Below are 16160 nucleotides of genomic sequence, written 5' to 3'. Positions count from 1 at the left end.
GATCAAAAGCCACAGAAAGTCTTGTCCTAATTAGTATGATTGTTACAGTCATGTGCTCCTGACATCTAATCTCTTCTCCTCTGCACTTTCCCTTCAGTTCCCGGACCACCCATGAGGCTGGTGTTCCCAGAGGTCCGTCTCACGGAGGTCAGGGTGGTCTGGCAGCCCCCGGTGGACCCGAATGGCATCATCATGGGTAAGTTTGACTTATGTCCACCATTTTTTTCCTCGTAAAGTTATTGACCCCCTTAAATCCTTAAAGGGCCCTAATGTGCTTCACTGCCCATGCTTCACTTTCCTGATCATTATTACATTATAACTTCCATATTAGTTTCAGACTAGTTACCAAATAATTCATACTGGTGGTTACTGTTTAATTAGTCTCCTAATGAATAGTTAAATTTAACTGCAGTTTAAGCAGCTCAGTAACCTCAAAAAGACTTTCTAATGATGTTTCTCACACTGTAGGACATAATGTTATCTATAAAATGTCAAGGCGAGGAAGGTTCATTTATAAGGCATATTTCATATTGATTTTTAAGAAAGGAATAAAGAAATAAAACAGCCTAAAATAGATATCAAATTAGAAAACATATATAACCTGAAAAAAGAGTGTTAACTAAAAGAATTTGTGCAGTTGAGCAGCTGAAGTTGTTACAATATGAATGAATGAATGAATGAATGAATGAATGAATGAATGAATGAAGTTACTGTCACGCAGTAGCAGCACTCAGGAGCAAGGAGAGGATGTGGAAACGGAGGCGTATGCAAATGCAAGGATTTATTAGAAATAAACACAAATTAACAAACTAAGAAACTAATAGCTGAAGAAACGGGGAAAGACTAAGTATATAGAAAAAATAGATAAGGAATCTCAAAAGGAATCACAAAAATGAATGACGAAAAAATGTACAATATCCAACAAAGAAAACAGGAAACGCTGAGGTATAAATGCATACACGTGGAGAGAAACAGAAATGGAACACAACTGGGAAAACGAGTAATGAGGGGGCGGGGCTACAGATAACAGTCACGTGGGAAAACACAGGTGAGAACACTCATAGAGCCACGTGCAGGAACACAAACCATTGAAAAGTGGCAGCCAATAGTGCACAGCATACACTCAACCGGAAACAACTGTTTACCCAGAGAACTGCATCGGGCACTACAGCATTTACCCAGGACAGAGTGTCAATGCATACCTGGGCACACAGTCTTTTATAGTACATTACATACATTTTATACATTTTATAGTATTCAATCTGGGTAATTTACCTGATTCCCATTTTTTTGGACTGGAGTCCCCGGAGGAAACCCACACAGACACAGGGAGAACATGGAAACTCCGCCCAGATAGGGACTTGAACCCAGGACCCCAGGGCTGGAAGGCAAACATGCAAACCACTAAGCCACCGTGCCGCCAGCTGCTAAGTGGTTGCCAAAAGGCTACTATGCAGTTGCTTGGGGGTTGCTATGGTGTACCAGTTGTTTACTAAATGGTTCCACAGGGGCTTAAAGTGATTAAGCGCTTAAAGATGTTGTTGAAAATGAATGGGAGTGAATGGCAGGAATAAGGGATAGTAAACCTGGCAAATAGTGGAGTGGATTAGAGCTTAGTTACTTGTACGAGAAAAGAAAGGGAGTGAATGTGAAGAATGCGAAATGAAAAGTAACAAATAGATTATAAAAAGGAGAAGAAATTGAATTAAAGATTCTGACAGAGAGGTAGAATTCATCACAACGCCAAACTCATAACTAACATTCTACAAACCAATTAACCCTTTCACATCTGAATTATGTTCAGTGATGAACACAAAGACTCTAATATTCAAATATACAATCCATTGAAACATTTAATCTAATTAACTATTTTTTTTTTGTCCAGTGCATTGGAAGCCTGTGTTTTTTTATATTACCCTTTTTATTTCACAAACCATCCTTTAAAAAGTAAAATAAACATGATTTAAAGTGTTATAAATCAAAAAACACTAACAAAGATGAGCTTTTACTGTGCCCTAACTTTGGCTCTAGTTCTGCCTTGCCCTAATGTTTGTGCAGTGGGCGGGGCTAAGCTGTGCTTTTATTGCCTTTAAACTTTTCTTGGCTGGTTCATGGTATATTCTGATGGACAGCAGGTGTCATAATGTCCATTGTAATGGACGCAGGGTCTGAGAGACTCCGTCCACATAGCTGATGACGACAGGATGGAGTAAAGTTCTTTAATCTGCTCACTAAACTGCAGTGTGAAACCAAAACAAACTGGAACAAACATTTGAACCTTGAAGACTCTGGTCCAGACTTTCAGGTGTGAAAACACACTTAGTCTCAGTGGCAAGAGACAGAAATCAAGTTTCTTAACTGAGTTCCTCTACTGCTCTTTGTTATCACAAAGATATTAATAGAAACACTGAGGAACATCAGATTTGATGCGTTGGCGAGTTCATCAGCCCCTGAGGGTTAAATATAATGAAGACAGTAAAGAGCACCGTAATTAAAGAAGACCTCTAGTAAAGTATTAATAAATACCTGAGAGAATAGTCTTAACATTTGGCCTATATTACACCTGATGGTCTATTAAACCAGCAGGTGTACAGCAGTAACTCAGGTCATTTGCAGCAGAGAGAGAATGACCAGATAAGACAGATCAGACTATGGTACAACATTCAAAAGGATTTATAATTTTTTTAAATCTTTTTTATCTAGCAAGTTGACAGCAGAGGAAAGCATGAAGTGCTGTAAGATTTTGTGGGAAAACAAAACTGCACTGACTTTAGACTTGATAGTAAAACACAGTGGATCAACACCAGCAGATGACATGTCTCTCCAAACCATCACTGATCATCAGTAAATTTTACATTTTATTTGTAAATAAAGGGAGCAGAGTCTGGAGGAAGAGTGGAGAGACAGACAGTCCAAACTGCTCGAGGTCTAGTGTGAAGTTTCCACCAATCAGTGATGGTTTGGAGACACATGTCATCTGCTGGTGTTGAGCCACTGTGTTTTGTTATCAAGTCTAAAGTCAGTGCCGTGTCTTCCCATCAGAAAGAAAATTTTACAGCACTTCATGCTTCCTTCTGCTGACAACTTTTATGAAGATGCGGATTTCATTTTCCAGCAGGACTTCCAGCACACTGCCCACACTGCCAAAAGTACCAATTGGTCTTATATAATATTTTAATTTTCTGAGACACTGATTCTTGGGTTTTCATTCGCTGTAAGCTTCATAATCATCAACAATAAAAGAAATAAACTCCTAAAATAGATCACTATGTGTGTAATACATCTATATAATATGAGTTTCACATTTTGAGCTACAGAATTACTGAAATAAAGTAACTTTTTAATGACATTTAAATGTTTTGGGATGCACTAATATTAGGCCTGTCACATTAACTACATTATCAACTTATCGTTCAATAAATGGACATGACCTCAATCATTTTAACATAATAATCTTGATATCGTCTTTTGTGTTTGCACTTACAAAATGCCCTGTCGGCGTGGCTGCACTTTTAATAGAAAATTGCCTTCTATTAACACCCAACTTAAAGAAATATAGTAACGGCACAGTGCGGCTCTAGTTGCTTAACTTTAGTGTCTTAGGTTCATATTGCCTCAGCCTTCCATTCAGCATCACCGTATCTCTTGAGTGAAGGCTGATGCAGGTTCTTTATGCCGGTTCAACACGTTCCAGCTGGGACAGACTGGGGCTGCAGGTCACGGTGTGGAGCAGACACACGGTTCCCCTGCCTCCACACTTTGCAGTGTGTTTGTATAACTATAGTACACACTGAAGAACTTACTATCACCTACTTTTGTTCAAGCTGTGTAACTTTTCAGGTTCCAAAATTAGGTGCGTGAACAGGAATGGAAAGTTTATTGTCTTTAAAAGGGTTCATTAATTTGTTACAATATTATGTTATTATTTTATTAGTGCCAAATTAATGGTCTAAAATTGTATCGCAATCATTTCTTGGGACAAAATATTGTTGGCAAAAAGTTGTGTTATCGTGACAGGCCTAACTAGTATGTGTGCATTTGCAAAAATCTGATGACACTACCCATTGCTGTGAGGATTTGATTGCATGCATTTAGCAGAGACAAGAACAGTTTGTAGTTAGGTAAGGTTAAGTAATGGGTGGATGATCGCTAACCCAACTCATCCCCAAGTTATTCTTTTTGTATTGCATGGAGCTCCATCATTTCAGAGAACACAGTTCCACTGTTCCACAGTTCAATGCCTTTACTTGGCATTAGGTATGGTTCCAATAGTTTCATGTGTGTATCTGCTCCAGATAGCTGGATATATGTGCGTTTGCACTTCTGCTAACACTGCTCTGATGGAAATCTGACCTTTCTTCCACTGAGCTCAGAGCCCCTGCATCAGATCTGAGACACACCGTTGTTAGAAACCTGCCGTCTGCAGCTGACAATAAGCCGATGTCCCACCATCCATCTCTCCTCTGTTCTCCACTATTATAAAGCCGAGCTCTTTGTACTTCAGCTCACATGAACGAGGGCTGCCTCGCTTTTTTATCTGCGCTCAGGTTCCGACCGGACTGAAGTGTTTACTCCCTCCGCTCTGCAGACGCAGCTGAGCCACACTGCACCTGAGACTGGAGCAGCTGCTTCTGTATGGCTGAGGCGGAGTACAGGAGGAGGAGAGGGAGTGAGAGAATGAGAGAGGAAGTGAGAGAGGGAGTGAGAGAGTGAAACGAGGAAAAAAATGCTGCACTCTAATGAGATTAGACTGACTAACACCTCATACTCAATGAAGCTCAGAATAGCTGTCTGCCAAAACAGACCGCTGCCGCAGATCACAGCAGGCAAGGACAACACCGAACCTGATTCCTGAGATGGAATGACGTGGTCCCGCCGCCGAACAGGAGCGGGAGTGTCTGTTTTATTTTTATCCGGATTGGAGTTACAGTACATTTGGTGGAACGAATGTTCTGAACAGAGCGGAGGAGACTGATTGAAGTCTCCTGGCGCCGCTCGTTGCATCACCGAGGCCCAAAAGCAGGACGTTTTGTTGGCGCGCTTTTGTTTTTTTGGCGCAGTAGAAAAACTGGGCTAGTTGTTGGTACGCTCGTGTTTTTCTTCGAAACACTCACAGCATGACCGTGTGAGCTTTACCGGTGTTAAATCAACACCATTCATGTTAAATTAACACTAAAAGTCTTAAATTAACTCTGGCAATTTTGCTGTGTAGCCAACTACAGTAGGTCTGCTTCCTAATTACCGTACTTTTGGACTATAAGGCGCTAGGGGTGGGTGATATGGGTCTAAAATAATATCACAATATTTCAGGGTATTTTTGCGATAACGATATACTTGGCGATATAGGAAAACAGAAAAATAATTAATTAATTTCAGGAATATAGTATAAGAGTATAACAGAATAATCATAATGTGGCAAAATAAATAATATAGCATAAAATAATATAATGCAGCAAAAAATATTGCAGAATATTTAGTGCATGCATATAAACTGCAAACTAAAACTAAGTAAATAATAATAGACTACTTTTAAGACAGAACAGCCCTATTATCACAATATGGATTTTTAATATCATGATATTTCTGTGTCACAGTATATTGTATACAATATAATATTGCCCACCCCTATAAGGTGCACTTGAAATCCTTAAATTACCCCCAAAATATACAGTGTGTCTTATGTATAAATTCTACCAGTCAGATTGTAAAGAGCAGTAATCCACTCCGCTGAAGTACCGCATTTTAAAAGAAGTTTTAGTGAAGTTTCTCCAGCACTAAGGCTGGGTGCAGCAGCTTTAGCATTAGCCACTAACCACAGCGCTAGCTCTGAGGCCCAGAAGCAGGACGTTTTTTTGGCGCAGTTGAAAATTCTTGTGTTTTTCTTTGAAACACTCACAGCATGACCATGTGAGCTTGTTGGATTTATGCCTAGTAAATTTACCAGTGTTAAATCAACACAATTCATGTTAAAGTGTTTAATTGACTCTGACAATTTAGCTGTTTAGCAAACTAGGTCTGCTTCCCAATTACCGTTTTTTTCGCACTATAAGGCGCACTTAAAATCCTTTAATGTTCCCAAAAATCGACAGTGTGTCTTATAATCCAGTGTGTCTTATGTATAAATTCTACCAGTCAGGTTGTAAAGAGCAGTAAAGCCCCTCCACTGAAGTACAGTGTTATACAGGAGTTTCAGTGAAGTTTCTTCAGCAATAAAGCTGGGTGCAGCAGCATTAGCATTAGCCACTAACCACAGTGCTAGCTTTGAGGCCCAGAAGCAGGACGTTTTTTTTGGAGCGCTTTAGTTTTTTTGGCACAGTTGAAAATTCTTGTGTTCTTTGAACCGCTGGCTGATAGCTCCCTGGCTTACAGGAACACTCAGGGTACCTCAGTGTAGAGCTGTCGGGTGGTATTTAACAGTGCTAAGTGCTGCTAACCTTGGCTAGCGCTGCTGCTAACTGTACTGTTGAACATATTGGAAATCTAAGCTTACTGTAAATAAACGGAAGCACTTTACTCACAAAAATAAACAGATTTCATGAGAGAAATCTGTGTAAATTAACAACATGGCGACACCCTTGTTCCTTACTAGTGTCACTTAAAATTTGCCTTATAATCTGGTGTGCCTTATGTATCAAAAAAAAAACAAATCAAGCAGAAAGTAGTCATTCTTTGATAGTGCACCTTATAATATGGTGCGTCTTATAGTATGAACAATAAACAAACAATGAAATATACCACTTACAATAATACCTTTTTCCTGATTATTTCATTTACACACCATTTAACTTGACTTAGTATCTTTATCTTTGACAGTGTTGTGTAAACTAAGATTTTTCAAATTGATGTTTAATTTCATGATCTCTCTTAATATAAAACTCCTTAATTACAGCAACTTTTAGACTCTTTGGCCCGTTTTTCTGCGCTAGAAATGCGCACTCTCTCCGCTTTTAGACTCTTTGGCCCGTTTTTCTGCGCTAGAAATGCGCACTCTTTCCGCTTTTAGACTCTTTGGCCCGTTTTTCTGCGCTAGAAATGCGCACTCTCTCCGCTTTTAGACTCTTTGGCCCGTTTTTCTGCGCTAGAAATGCGCACTCTCTCTGCTTTCAGACTCTTTGGCCCGTTTTTCTGCGCTAGAAATGCGCACTCTCTCCGCTTTTAGACTCTTTGGCCCGTTTTTCTGCACTAGAATTGCGCACCCTCTCCGACTCTTTGGCCCGTTTCTGAAACCTAGCATTCAAACTTTGAATCTCACATTATAAAAACCTGCTTATCAGCGGGCCAACTTATATTCTATTTCTAAAATACCTCGCGGGCCGCTCCAAAAAAGGAAACAGGCCGCAAATGGCCCGCGGGTCGTAGTTTGGACACCCCTGCTATAAGCTATGTGCTATGTGCTAACCTTAAGAGTGCAGATTTGTTGAGTTAATATAGAAAATACTAATAAATATTAACTGGAAGTAAAAGGAAGTGATGAAGCATTGCTACACCAACATACAAGACTATAAGTTCTCAAGCTACCTTTGCTGCTGCAGCTGCCTCATTTTTTAAACGAATGCTTTGAACAGAATGGAGGCTGACTGAAGGTCCAAAAGCAGGATGATTTCTTGGCAAGTTTTCATGTTTGGCACAGTGAAATAACGTGATTTGGCTCTATACAAGCTGATCATTTGGCGAGTTGCTTGTTTGCTGAAGGTTTTCAAATACTACACAGTATGGCCATGGTACATCCATGGCAATAATGATGTAAATTGGCAACAAATCTGCACTAATCTTAATAGTGCACATATTTAGGGTAGTACACAAATATAATTGTAGGATGAGTTGTATATTAACAGTTTTAACAGATTGCTAAACCAACTTACTTACTTACTTACTTCAAGTTTCTCAGACTAACCATTACTGCTGAACTTGCATTGTAAATCAGCAATTATTGTCTCTTATGGTATAAAACTTTAAAATTCAATTATGATATAATGAATGGCATGGTCCCAGTGTGAAACAGTTATGTGACTATCATGCAGGGGCTGTGTCAGCTTTATGTTTATATCCGGATTGTTTTTTTTTATTAGTTACAGTATGAATGGGGGGGAACGAATATGCTGAAGAAGGCTGAGGCTGAGGCTGACTGAAGGCCCAAAAGCAGGACGTTTTTTTTTTTTGGCACGCTTTCGTTTTTTGTTTTTTTTTGCGCAGTGGAGGAACGTGATTGGCTGTATAAAAGCTGATGATTGGGCTTGTTGGGTTTGGGTTTGTTTGCTGGTGTTGTTTTTTGTTTTTTTCTTCTTCGAAACACTGCAGAGCATGGCCATTTAGCTCCGAACCTTGTAAGCTTGTTTTATTCATAGCCAGGCTCGTATGTAATCCGGTTTTTGAAAGGCGTGGAGAAAAAAAAGAAACGTGCTCTTTTCCCGCCTCTCGCTGAAAATCCGTCGAGCAGGCTGTCGGAGTCGGCGGACAGCGCCGGGAGTTTGCTTTCGAATCTGCTGCGGCTCGAATAATCCTACTTAAATCTGCCCCCAGCCTGCCCTGCTTTCAGCCAGCGCTGCGCACACAGCGGGGCCTGAGAATGCTCAGCTGCGGTTTTCATGCAGGATCACATTAGGGCTCGAGCGAGATCGCATTCCGCCTCTCAGCTGAATAGATGCGGGAGCTGGTGCGGCCTTAGCCGTGAACCCCAGTTAATTACTTTCTCGGGCGTTTATTTGTTTACGCTCTTAGTTCTGCGTCTCATTACCTCAGATGCTGTACTGTAAGTAGGCCTAGAGTAAACCCAAGCTCTTTGGAGAGATCTATCTTGGGTGGATGAAGAATTGATGGCTTGGCTGGGGGCTGGGAGGGTGACATTTCTTGGTCGCCCTCTAATTCGTCATGGTTGAGAGCGTAAGCATGGGTTGACCTTCCCCTGCGTTGATGAGGTTGTGGCGCTGCTTTCGTGAGAACAACATTGGGGAGCGAAGATTTAGTGGAAATGGTGGAAATAGAGCCGCTGTAACCTTTGCTGTGGTGCTCAGGCCATAGCGGCCCAGTGCAGCTGGATGGCTACCGCCTGGCCAATAATCACTGGCCAATAAGTGAGGAGAATGGGAGCTTGGGGCTGCTGGAGACCAAGGGTGGTGAACCAAACAATCACACGGGCCGTTGCCTGCACAGCACGGACCCTGTCCACCCTGAGAAGCCCCAGCGAACATGGCAGGGGTCAGAGCCAGGCCAAACGACCCCGGCCAGCTCAGCTCTGGCTCGGGGTTTCTTTTCCTCTCTTTCTTTCTCTCTTTTTCTCTGTTTTCTAGCAGTTTCTACCCACAAATCTCCTTATATCTCTGGAAGAAAAAAAAAAAAAAAAAAAAAAAGAGAAAAACTGATCCTGACATGAACATGAAAGCAGCGAGGGCGTGTAGATATATATGTGTATGTATGTGCACATATGTGTGCAGAGTAATGGTGGGTGGATGTTATTTTTCACAGCCCCTCATGGCTGGAGTGGACATTAGGATGAGATGGCATTCGCAGAGTGCCGCATGTTTCACAATGTGGGATGGCCTACTTTATTATCGTACAGCCAAAAGGGCCAGCACACGGAGCAAGCACACAGAGGAAGATGGATGGACTAATGTTCCATCTCCACGTTCTGATCCGCACCAATTCCCGGTAATGTTCTGCTGCAGAGTGAAGCGCTCGTTCCTGACGCTCCGCAGATGGAGCGGTGCAGCAAGCCGTGCCTCCCTTCAGCAGCACCTCTCAACAATAGGAAGGCCGCGATCAGACCGCCCGAACGCTCGTCCTTTTAGACGCTATTAAAAAGCTTTTTAGGTACTTCACAGCTTTGTACACACCTTTGCTCTCGGAGTTGGTTCATTATTTTTCGCTTAGAGATAAAACAAATGACCAAAATAATACATCTAGAGAAAAAAAGCACATTTTACAAAAAAACAAACCACTTTGTTTGTAAGTAGAGTAGAAAAGTTTTGTTTTTTAAGTGAATTTGAGGAAAAGTTCTTATTGCAACGATACAGACTGAACTCTGAATCATTTTGTCATTCGTTTTAAAAGGTCTAGTTGTGGTCTCTAGTATGAATTTATTCCATGTGAGCTGTTTTTGTGAAGAAAAAAAAAGTGCTCTGGTGATCCAGTATAACACTGCTTTAGTCTGGTGAAGGAGTGGAGGGGGGGTAGAAAAGATACGAGTTTGGCTTTTGCTCATGAATATTCTTACATGTTACAGTTAGGAACGTAAAAAAAAAAAGAAATTTTTCCCCTAGAAACAGTCCTTGCAATTTCATATGTTACTTTACGACATGTGTCATGCCCTGCTAAGTGGAGTTCAGCCACTGACCTTTGAACCTGATTTTTATGGGAAAAGTAGTGTACATTTGAGAAATCTCTGCACATTAGTATGTGATGACCGAGCCTAAATAAAACAGGTTTGATCCTGGCTGAACCGGCTCCAGTCTTACAACCAGTAGTTTTCACAGCAGTTTACAGTCCACATTTATGAGGCTCACAGGTCTATAAGAGCCCCATTCATCTAGCGGTTTATTTTTCTTTTTGATTTGACAGATATGCGCTAGATTTAAGGTTGGGGCAGCTAGTCTTTCTTAAACGAGTCCAACAGCCTGTTAGTGAGAGGCTCCAATATATATTTACACATTTTGTGATATTGTCAGATGCATGCTGGGGATTGTAGTTCTGGAGAGGAACTACAATGTCCATCTCAGGCGTGACACTTATGCAGTACCCATTCTTTATACACTGACATCCCTGCCTAGTATTGTGTTCCATGACTTTTGCTATTAAAGCTAAAGAACAGTGCACTGTGTGGGGCCTCGTTGAATATGGATGTGATTTGTACCAGAGTGGCATGTCTGTTATCATTCAGATAGAATAAGATAAAATAAAATCTAATAATCTAATAAAATTTAATGCTTATTAAAGCATCTTCTGCACGTAGGCATGAATCAGGTAAGACAGATCTCTTCAGCCTCTGGTGTGTGGGCACCTTTAATCAAATTAAATTCAATTTATTATGTTGCAGTGTCAATACTGTAGCTATATAATTAAAGCTGTGCACACCTCAGGCGACTCTGTTTGTGGCGTGCTTGCAGAAATGGCTTCTTTCGCATCACTCTCCCATACAGCTTCTCCTTGTGCAAAGTGCGCTGTATTGTTGACCGATGCACAGTGACACCATCTGCAGCAAGATGATGCTGCAGCTCTTTGAGGGGGTCTGTGGATTGTCTTTGACTGTTCTCACCATTCTTCTTCTCTGCCTTTCTGATATTTTTCTTGGCCTGCCACTTCTGGGCTTAACAAGAACTGTCCCTGTGGTCTTCCATTTCCTTACTATGTTCCTCACAGTGGAAACTGACAGGTTAAATCTGTAAGACAACTTTTTGCATCCTTCCCCTGAACAACTATGTTGAACAATCTTTGTTTTTAGATCATTTGAGAGTTGTTTTGATGAGCCCATGATGCCACTCTTCAGAGGAGATTCAAATAGGAGAACAACTTGCAATTGGCCGCCTTAAATACCTTTTCTCATGATTGGATACACCTGGCTATGAAGTTCAAAGCTCAATGAGGTTACCAAACCAATTTTGTGCTTCAGTAAGTCAGTAAAAAGTAGTTAGGAGTATTCAAATCAATAAAATGATAAGGGTGCCCATACTTTTGCACCGGTCAAAATTTGGTTTAATGCATTTTGCACATTTTCTGTTAGTACAATAAACCTCATTTCAATCCTGAAATATTACTGTGTCCATCAGTTATTAGATATATCAAACTGAAATGGCTGTTGCAAACACCCAAATATTTAGAACTAAAAATGATTAAGATTAATAGGGGTGCCCAAACTTTTTCATATGACTGTAAATGATTCCATGTTAATAGTAATGGTGGAACTCATCCCGATTACTATGAAGCACTACAGCAGTAGCAGTAATAACTCTATATGTCTAAGAACCCATATACTCTATTATTATTACTATTATTCAGCAGCGTCTGCTAAATTATTCAGCGAGTGTCATGTGACTTACATGTAGAACATGTAAAACATGTAAAATATGCATAAACATAAAACCATGCAGCTGCAGGGGTGAGGAGCTGATGCTTGGGCCCACCTCCGAGCCATTGCTGTTTGAGGAATCCAGCTGCAGTACAGTACAGGTGATAAACTCACACACAGAGCTTCAGAAATGCACTTGTTTGAGGTGTAACACTTCAGAGAACATCAAATATCTGTCAGCTCAGCCACCCAGCGCCCAGGTTGGAGCTGGCTCTGAACTGTGAGTGTAGACTGTGTGAGTGTGAGTGCTCTGTTTTCTCTGTAGGTACGGTGCAGGTAGGTCTGTTTAAGGTGGGTTCATCTGGAGTTAGTGGCGGTGGTAGCAAATTTTCCAGTACAGTGAAGACCTTTTGAAAGTCGTTCATCATCTAAAAGTTCTGACTGTTGTGGAGCTCCTTTCTGAAGCAGGTTTCACCTTCAAACAGTGGAGTGTTTTTTTTTCTTTTCTTTTTTTTTCTTTCTGCGAGGAAATTGTTTTCCCTCCTCTGCTTTTGTTCTTTGAGTTCTCCGAGTTTTGAGCGTCGGCGGAATTGTTTTCTGGGTTATTTGATGTGGTCTGCGGCTGCGTTTATTCTGAGCCAGGCAAAAAGAAGATATGAAGAAGATTTATTTGACTTATCCGATGTCGTTGCAGGGTACCAGGTCGCTTACCGGCTGGATTCTGGAGATCCCAACCAGTTCACCACTGTGGAAGTGGGCCCAGACACCAACCAGTTCACCGCCTCCTCGCTGGTCCGGGAGTCCGCCTACATCTTCCGCATTTCAGCCAAGACGCAGCAGGGCTGGGGAAGCGCCGCTCAGGCTGTGGTCATCACTACTGAGATCAGAGGTGATCTTTTATCTGTCTTACTCTTTGTGTTTGTCTGTCTCTCTCTCTCTCTCTCTCCCTTGTTCTCTTTCTCACCCACACACACCCAAACACACACACTGAGAGTTTTAACTGGCCATCAATCTTTAGAGATTGTTATTTTCTTCAGTGAAAGGGTCACAATACTTTTATAACCCCTGGAAATACTGCCCTTCATCTACAGATCATTTGTTTTCTTTGCACCGGTGAGCTGGAGTTTGCCTTTATCTTCTATATACTGTATCTTGTTCTTGGGCAATTTTAATTTTACGATTTTACAATTTATTCTAAGAAGACTATCTAAGAATCCTTATTATAATTTGTTCAGCTAAAAATACCTTAACTTGTCTTAAACATGCTGCAGACAGAAACATACAATTTTACCTTTAGTTTCAAACTTTGCATTTTAATGATTTAATGACAGTTTCCACCAATGATTGGTGGACATACCCAGTAAACAAATCATTAGTGCCAGCAGCCAATAGAGAAAAAGTTTCCAGTGGAAATAGGCTAAACATTATTAGAGTTACTAACAGGTGAATTAATTCCCATTTGAATGTGTAAAGTGACCTCATATGTTTACCTCTGTTTAACCTAAAGTAGTTAAGTAATGTTTAGGAATATTAATATGATTAGTTACCTAGTAAGAGGTTGAATGCAACTTAGCTACTCCATGCAATAACACAGATAATCTGTTCCAGCCAAGGCTGCCAATCACTGCATTCCTAAAATTAGCCCCACCTTTTTATAATAGAATAGAATAAGGTTTAAACACTTTCATTTCAGAAAGGAAAAATAACAAAATGTGCCAATTTTAGCACAGAAACAGACTTAAAAAGTCAAGAGATTTGGGCCATTTGGCCTTTGAAACATTCTGGACCAGTACCAGAAGGTGGACACTTCTCTTCTCATTCAATTTTTTTTTACATTGTAATTTTCATATTAAAGACAAAGGCGCTTCTGTCTCTCCCACACACTTTGTACTCACACTTCACTTCCTCACACGATCACATGTCACTGCACACGGCACCACCAGGAAGCTCATCACCGGAATATTAATATTGATCTCACTGTTCTCACCACTATATATTCACCTTCACTTCCCAACGCTCCTTGTGGGTATTGTTTGGTTTACCTCTTTACTTAAGCGTTTGTTGCTCCATTGCCTGTGTTACCCTCTCGTGTTGCCTTGATTCTTAACTACCCTCTGATATCTCCTGCCTGTGTATGACCTTTGGACCTTGTTTATGGTATGTTTGCCCTCTGTTGTTGCTGTTTACTGGTGTTGACTGAACGTTTTGACTACATTCTGTATTTAATGAAGTATCTTATCGCTATTGGCAAGTGTCTGAGTCCTGTTCAGCCATGACAGAGTGAAAAGGTGTGTCCAATTTTTGACTGGTACTGTATTAGGAAGGGCTGGAGCCACACATCATACTGCATCATACCAGGAAGCTGAGGCTCTACTTACTTTAAAGAGACATTTCAGTGTCCATGCTTTTTTTTTTTTTTTTACAGGTAAGCTATGATCAAAACCAGGAATTTTTCAAGGAAAAGTAATTTCAGCCTTTAATCTTTCTGGAATTGATTGATCAGACTTTCACAGATCAGAGATCAGACGAGGAGAGGATCATCAGTGATGCAGGGTCTACTCGGTGGCCTTCATCTCGCATGATCTGCATCTTTAATAGCGTTCGATAATGCCCACCTTTAAATAAACAATTATGCCTGTGCTCATCGATTGGGAGCATTAAAATCGATGGGACGGGTGCATTGGAGCACTCCGCAGGCGGGGCTGGGCGGCAAGGGCACGGCCGGGCCGCTGACTGATGCAGAGTGATTAAGACTAGTCAGCGAGACTGGCCTGACCTCTGCACTCCTGCTCATCTCTCTCTCTCTCTCTCTCTCTCAGAGCGTCCTCAGCCTCCTCTGCGGCTCTCTGTGCCTCAGGATCAGGTCCAGTCCCGGCAGCTGAGGCTGAACTGGTTGCCGGGTGGAGATGGCTCCTCCCCCGTTCGCTACTTCACCCTGCAGCTCCGCCAGCTGCCCGATGGATCCTGGGTCACACACTCGTCTGCCATCAGCCACAACAGCACCTCCTGCATAGTGGACCGGTGAGCTCCTCCAACTGCTTTAATTCTCTTATTTCCTTCCAGATATTCTTAATACTAAACATTTCATCAGCTTTATTTTATTAATAAATGTTTCCAAACATGTCAGAACTAATAGCACTACCTAAACTCCTCAACTCTACTCTTCTCTGGTACCTGCTTTGTTTTCCACTACCATATCTCTACCCTGAAATATTGCTACTAGCGTCACAAAGATCTGCCAATATTTTATCTTTAGAGAAACAACATAGTGACAATAGAGACAAACTGGAGAAACCATGTTCCATATTGTATTATTATCGAATATTCTTTCTGGCCAATCAGCTCTCTGCAAGAATTACATGTAACACTGTAGTCTATACTCAGTACTGGTCACTTGGAATTAGGATTAAGCAAGTACCCATTTCCAGGTAGCAGTTACCAAATTTACCTTATGGAAACTAAAAAAACAAAAACAAAGAGAGTTGTGTTGAGTAGGGTAGGTACTCTGCATTGGAAAAGTGCCAAAAATACTATAGTCACTTGCTCCCAAAAAATATATATATTGCATGTATGACTATATAATATTTTTATTTCTGTTTTATGATCAATAGACCAATAGAAATGTTCTAAAATGACTTATAAAATATTTTGATATTGACTTCCATTAAAAAACTCCTGGAATAGGATAGAAGACTAACAGACTAAAACACAGACTAGCACTCAGGCTGAACACACACACAGATCCCGCATTCTCTCCACCTCACACACACACACACACACACACTCAAGGTAGCTGCTGCTGAATTTAACTATTTAAGTAACTTGTAAGTAACTTATAGTTATGTTTAAAATCGAGTAATCTATAAAGTAACAAGTTAATTTTTAAAGGAGTAATCAGCAATTAGATTACTTTTTCAAAGTAACTATGCCATTACTGAAGCTGGGGATAGGGTGATGCTGAATCTCAGGGGCGGAGCCTAGACTCCTGTGTCTCCCCCACGAACACACACACACACTCACAAACACACACCCATATACACACACTCACACACACACACACACGCGTACGGTACCTGCTGAATGTAACTATTAAAGTAACTTGTAAGTAACTTATAGTTACGTTCAAAATCGAGTAATCCATAAAGTAACTAAGTTTTTTTTT

General features: G+C 40.9%; 1 protein-coding gene and 1 long non-coding RNA gene across 5 annotated transcripts in view; one reads left to right on the top strand and one right to left on the bottom strand.

Moving 5' to 3' along the window:
- Nucleotides 1–16160, top strand: part of sdk1a (sidekick cell adhesion molecule 1a) — a 601048-nt gene that overhangs the window by 521160 nt on the left and 63728 nt on the right. For all 4 annotated transcript variants that reach the window (XM_049475506.1, XM_049475505.1, XM_049475504.1 and 1 more), the window contains 3 exons: nucleotides 98–196; nucleotides 12693–12887; nucleotides 14818–15019. In XM_049475506.1, the coding sequence (XP_049331463.1) occupies nucleotides 98–196; nucleotides 12693–12887; nucleotides 14818–15019 (496 nt within the window). The remainder of the gene's footprint in view (nucleotides 1–97; nucleotides 197–12692; nucleotides 12888–14817; nucleotides 15020–16160) is intronic.
- The window catches only part of LOC125799256 (uncharacterized), a 345287-nt gene that overhangs the window by 273999 nt on the left and 55128 nt on the right, over nucleotides 1–16160 (bottom strand). The window lies entirely within an intron of this gene.

This window comes from Astyanax mexicanus, chromosome 3 (assembly GCF_023375975.1).
Source record: "Astyanax mexicanus isolate ESR-SI-001 chromosome 3, AstMex3_surface, whole genome shotgun sequence".
Classification (NCBI taxonomy): domain Eukaryota; kingdom Metazoa; phylum Chordata; class Actinopteri; order Characiformes; family Acestrorhamphidae; genus Astyanax; species Astyanax mexicanus.
Note: the sequence above shows the minus strand (reverse complement) of the source record. Positions and strands in the feature narration are given on the sequence as shown.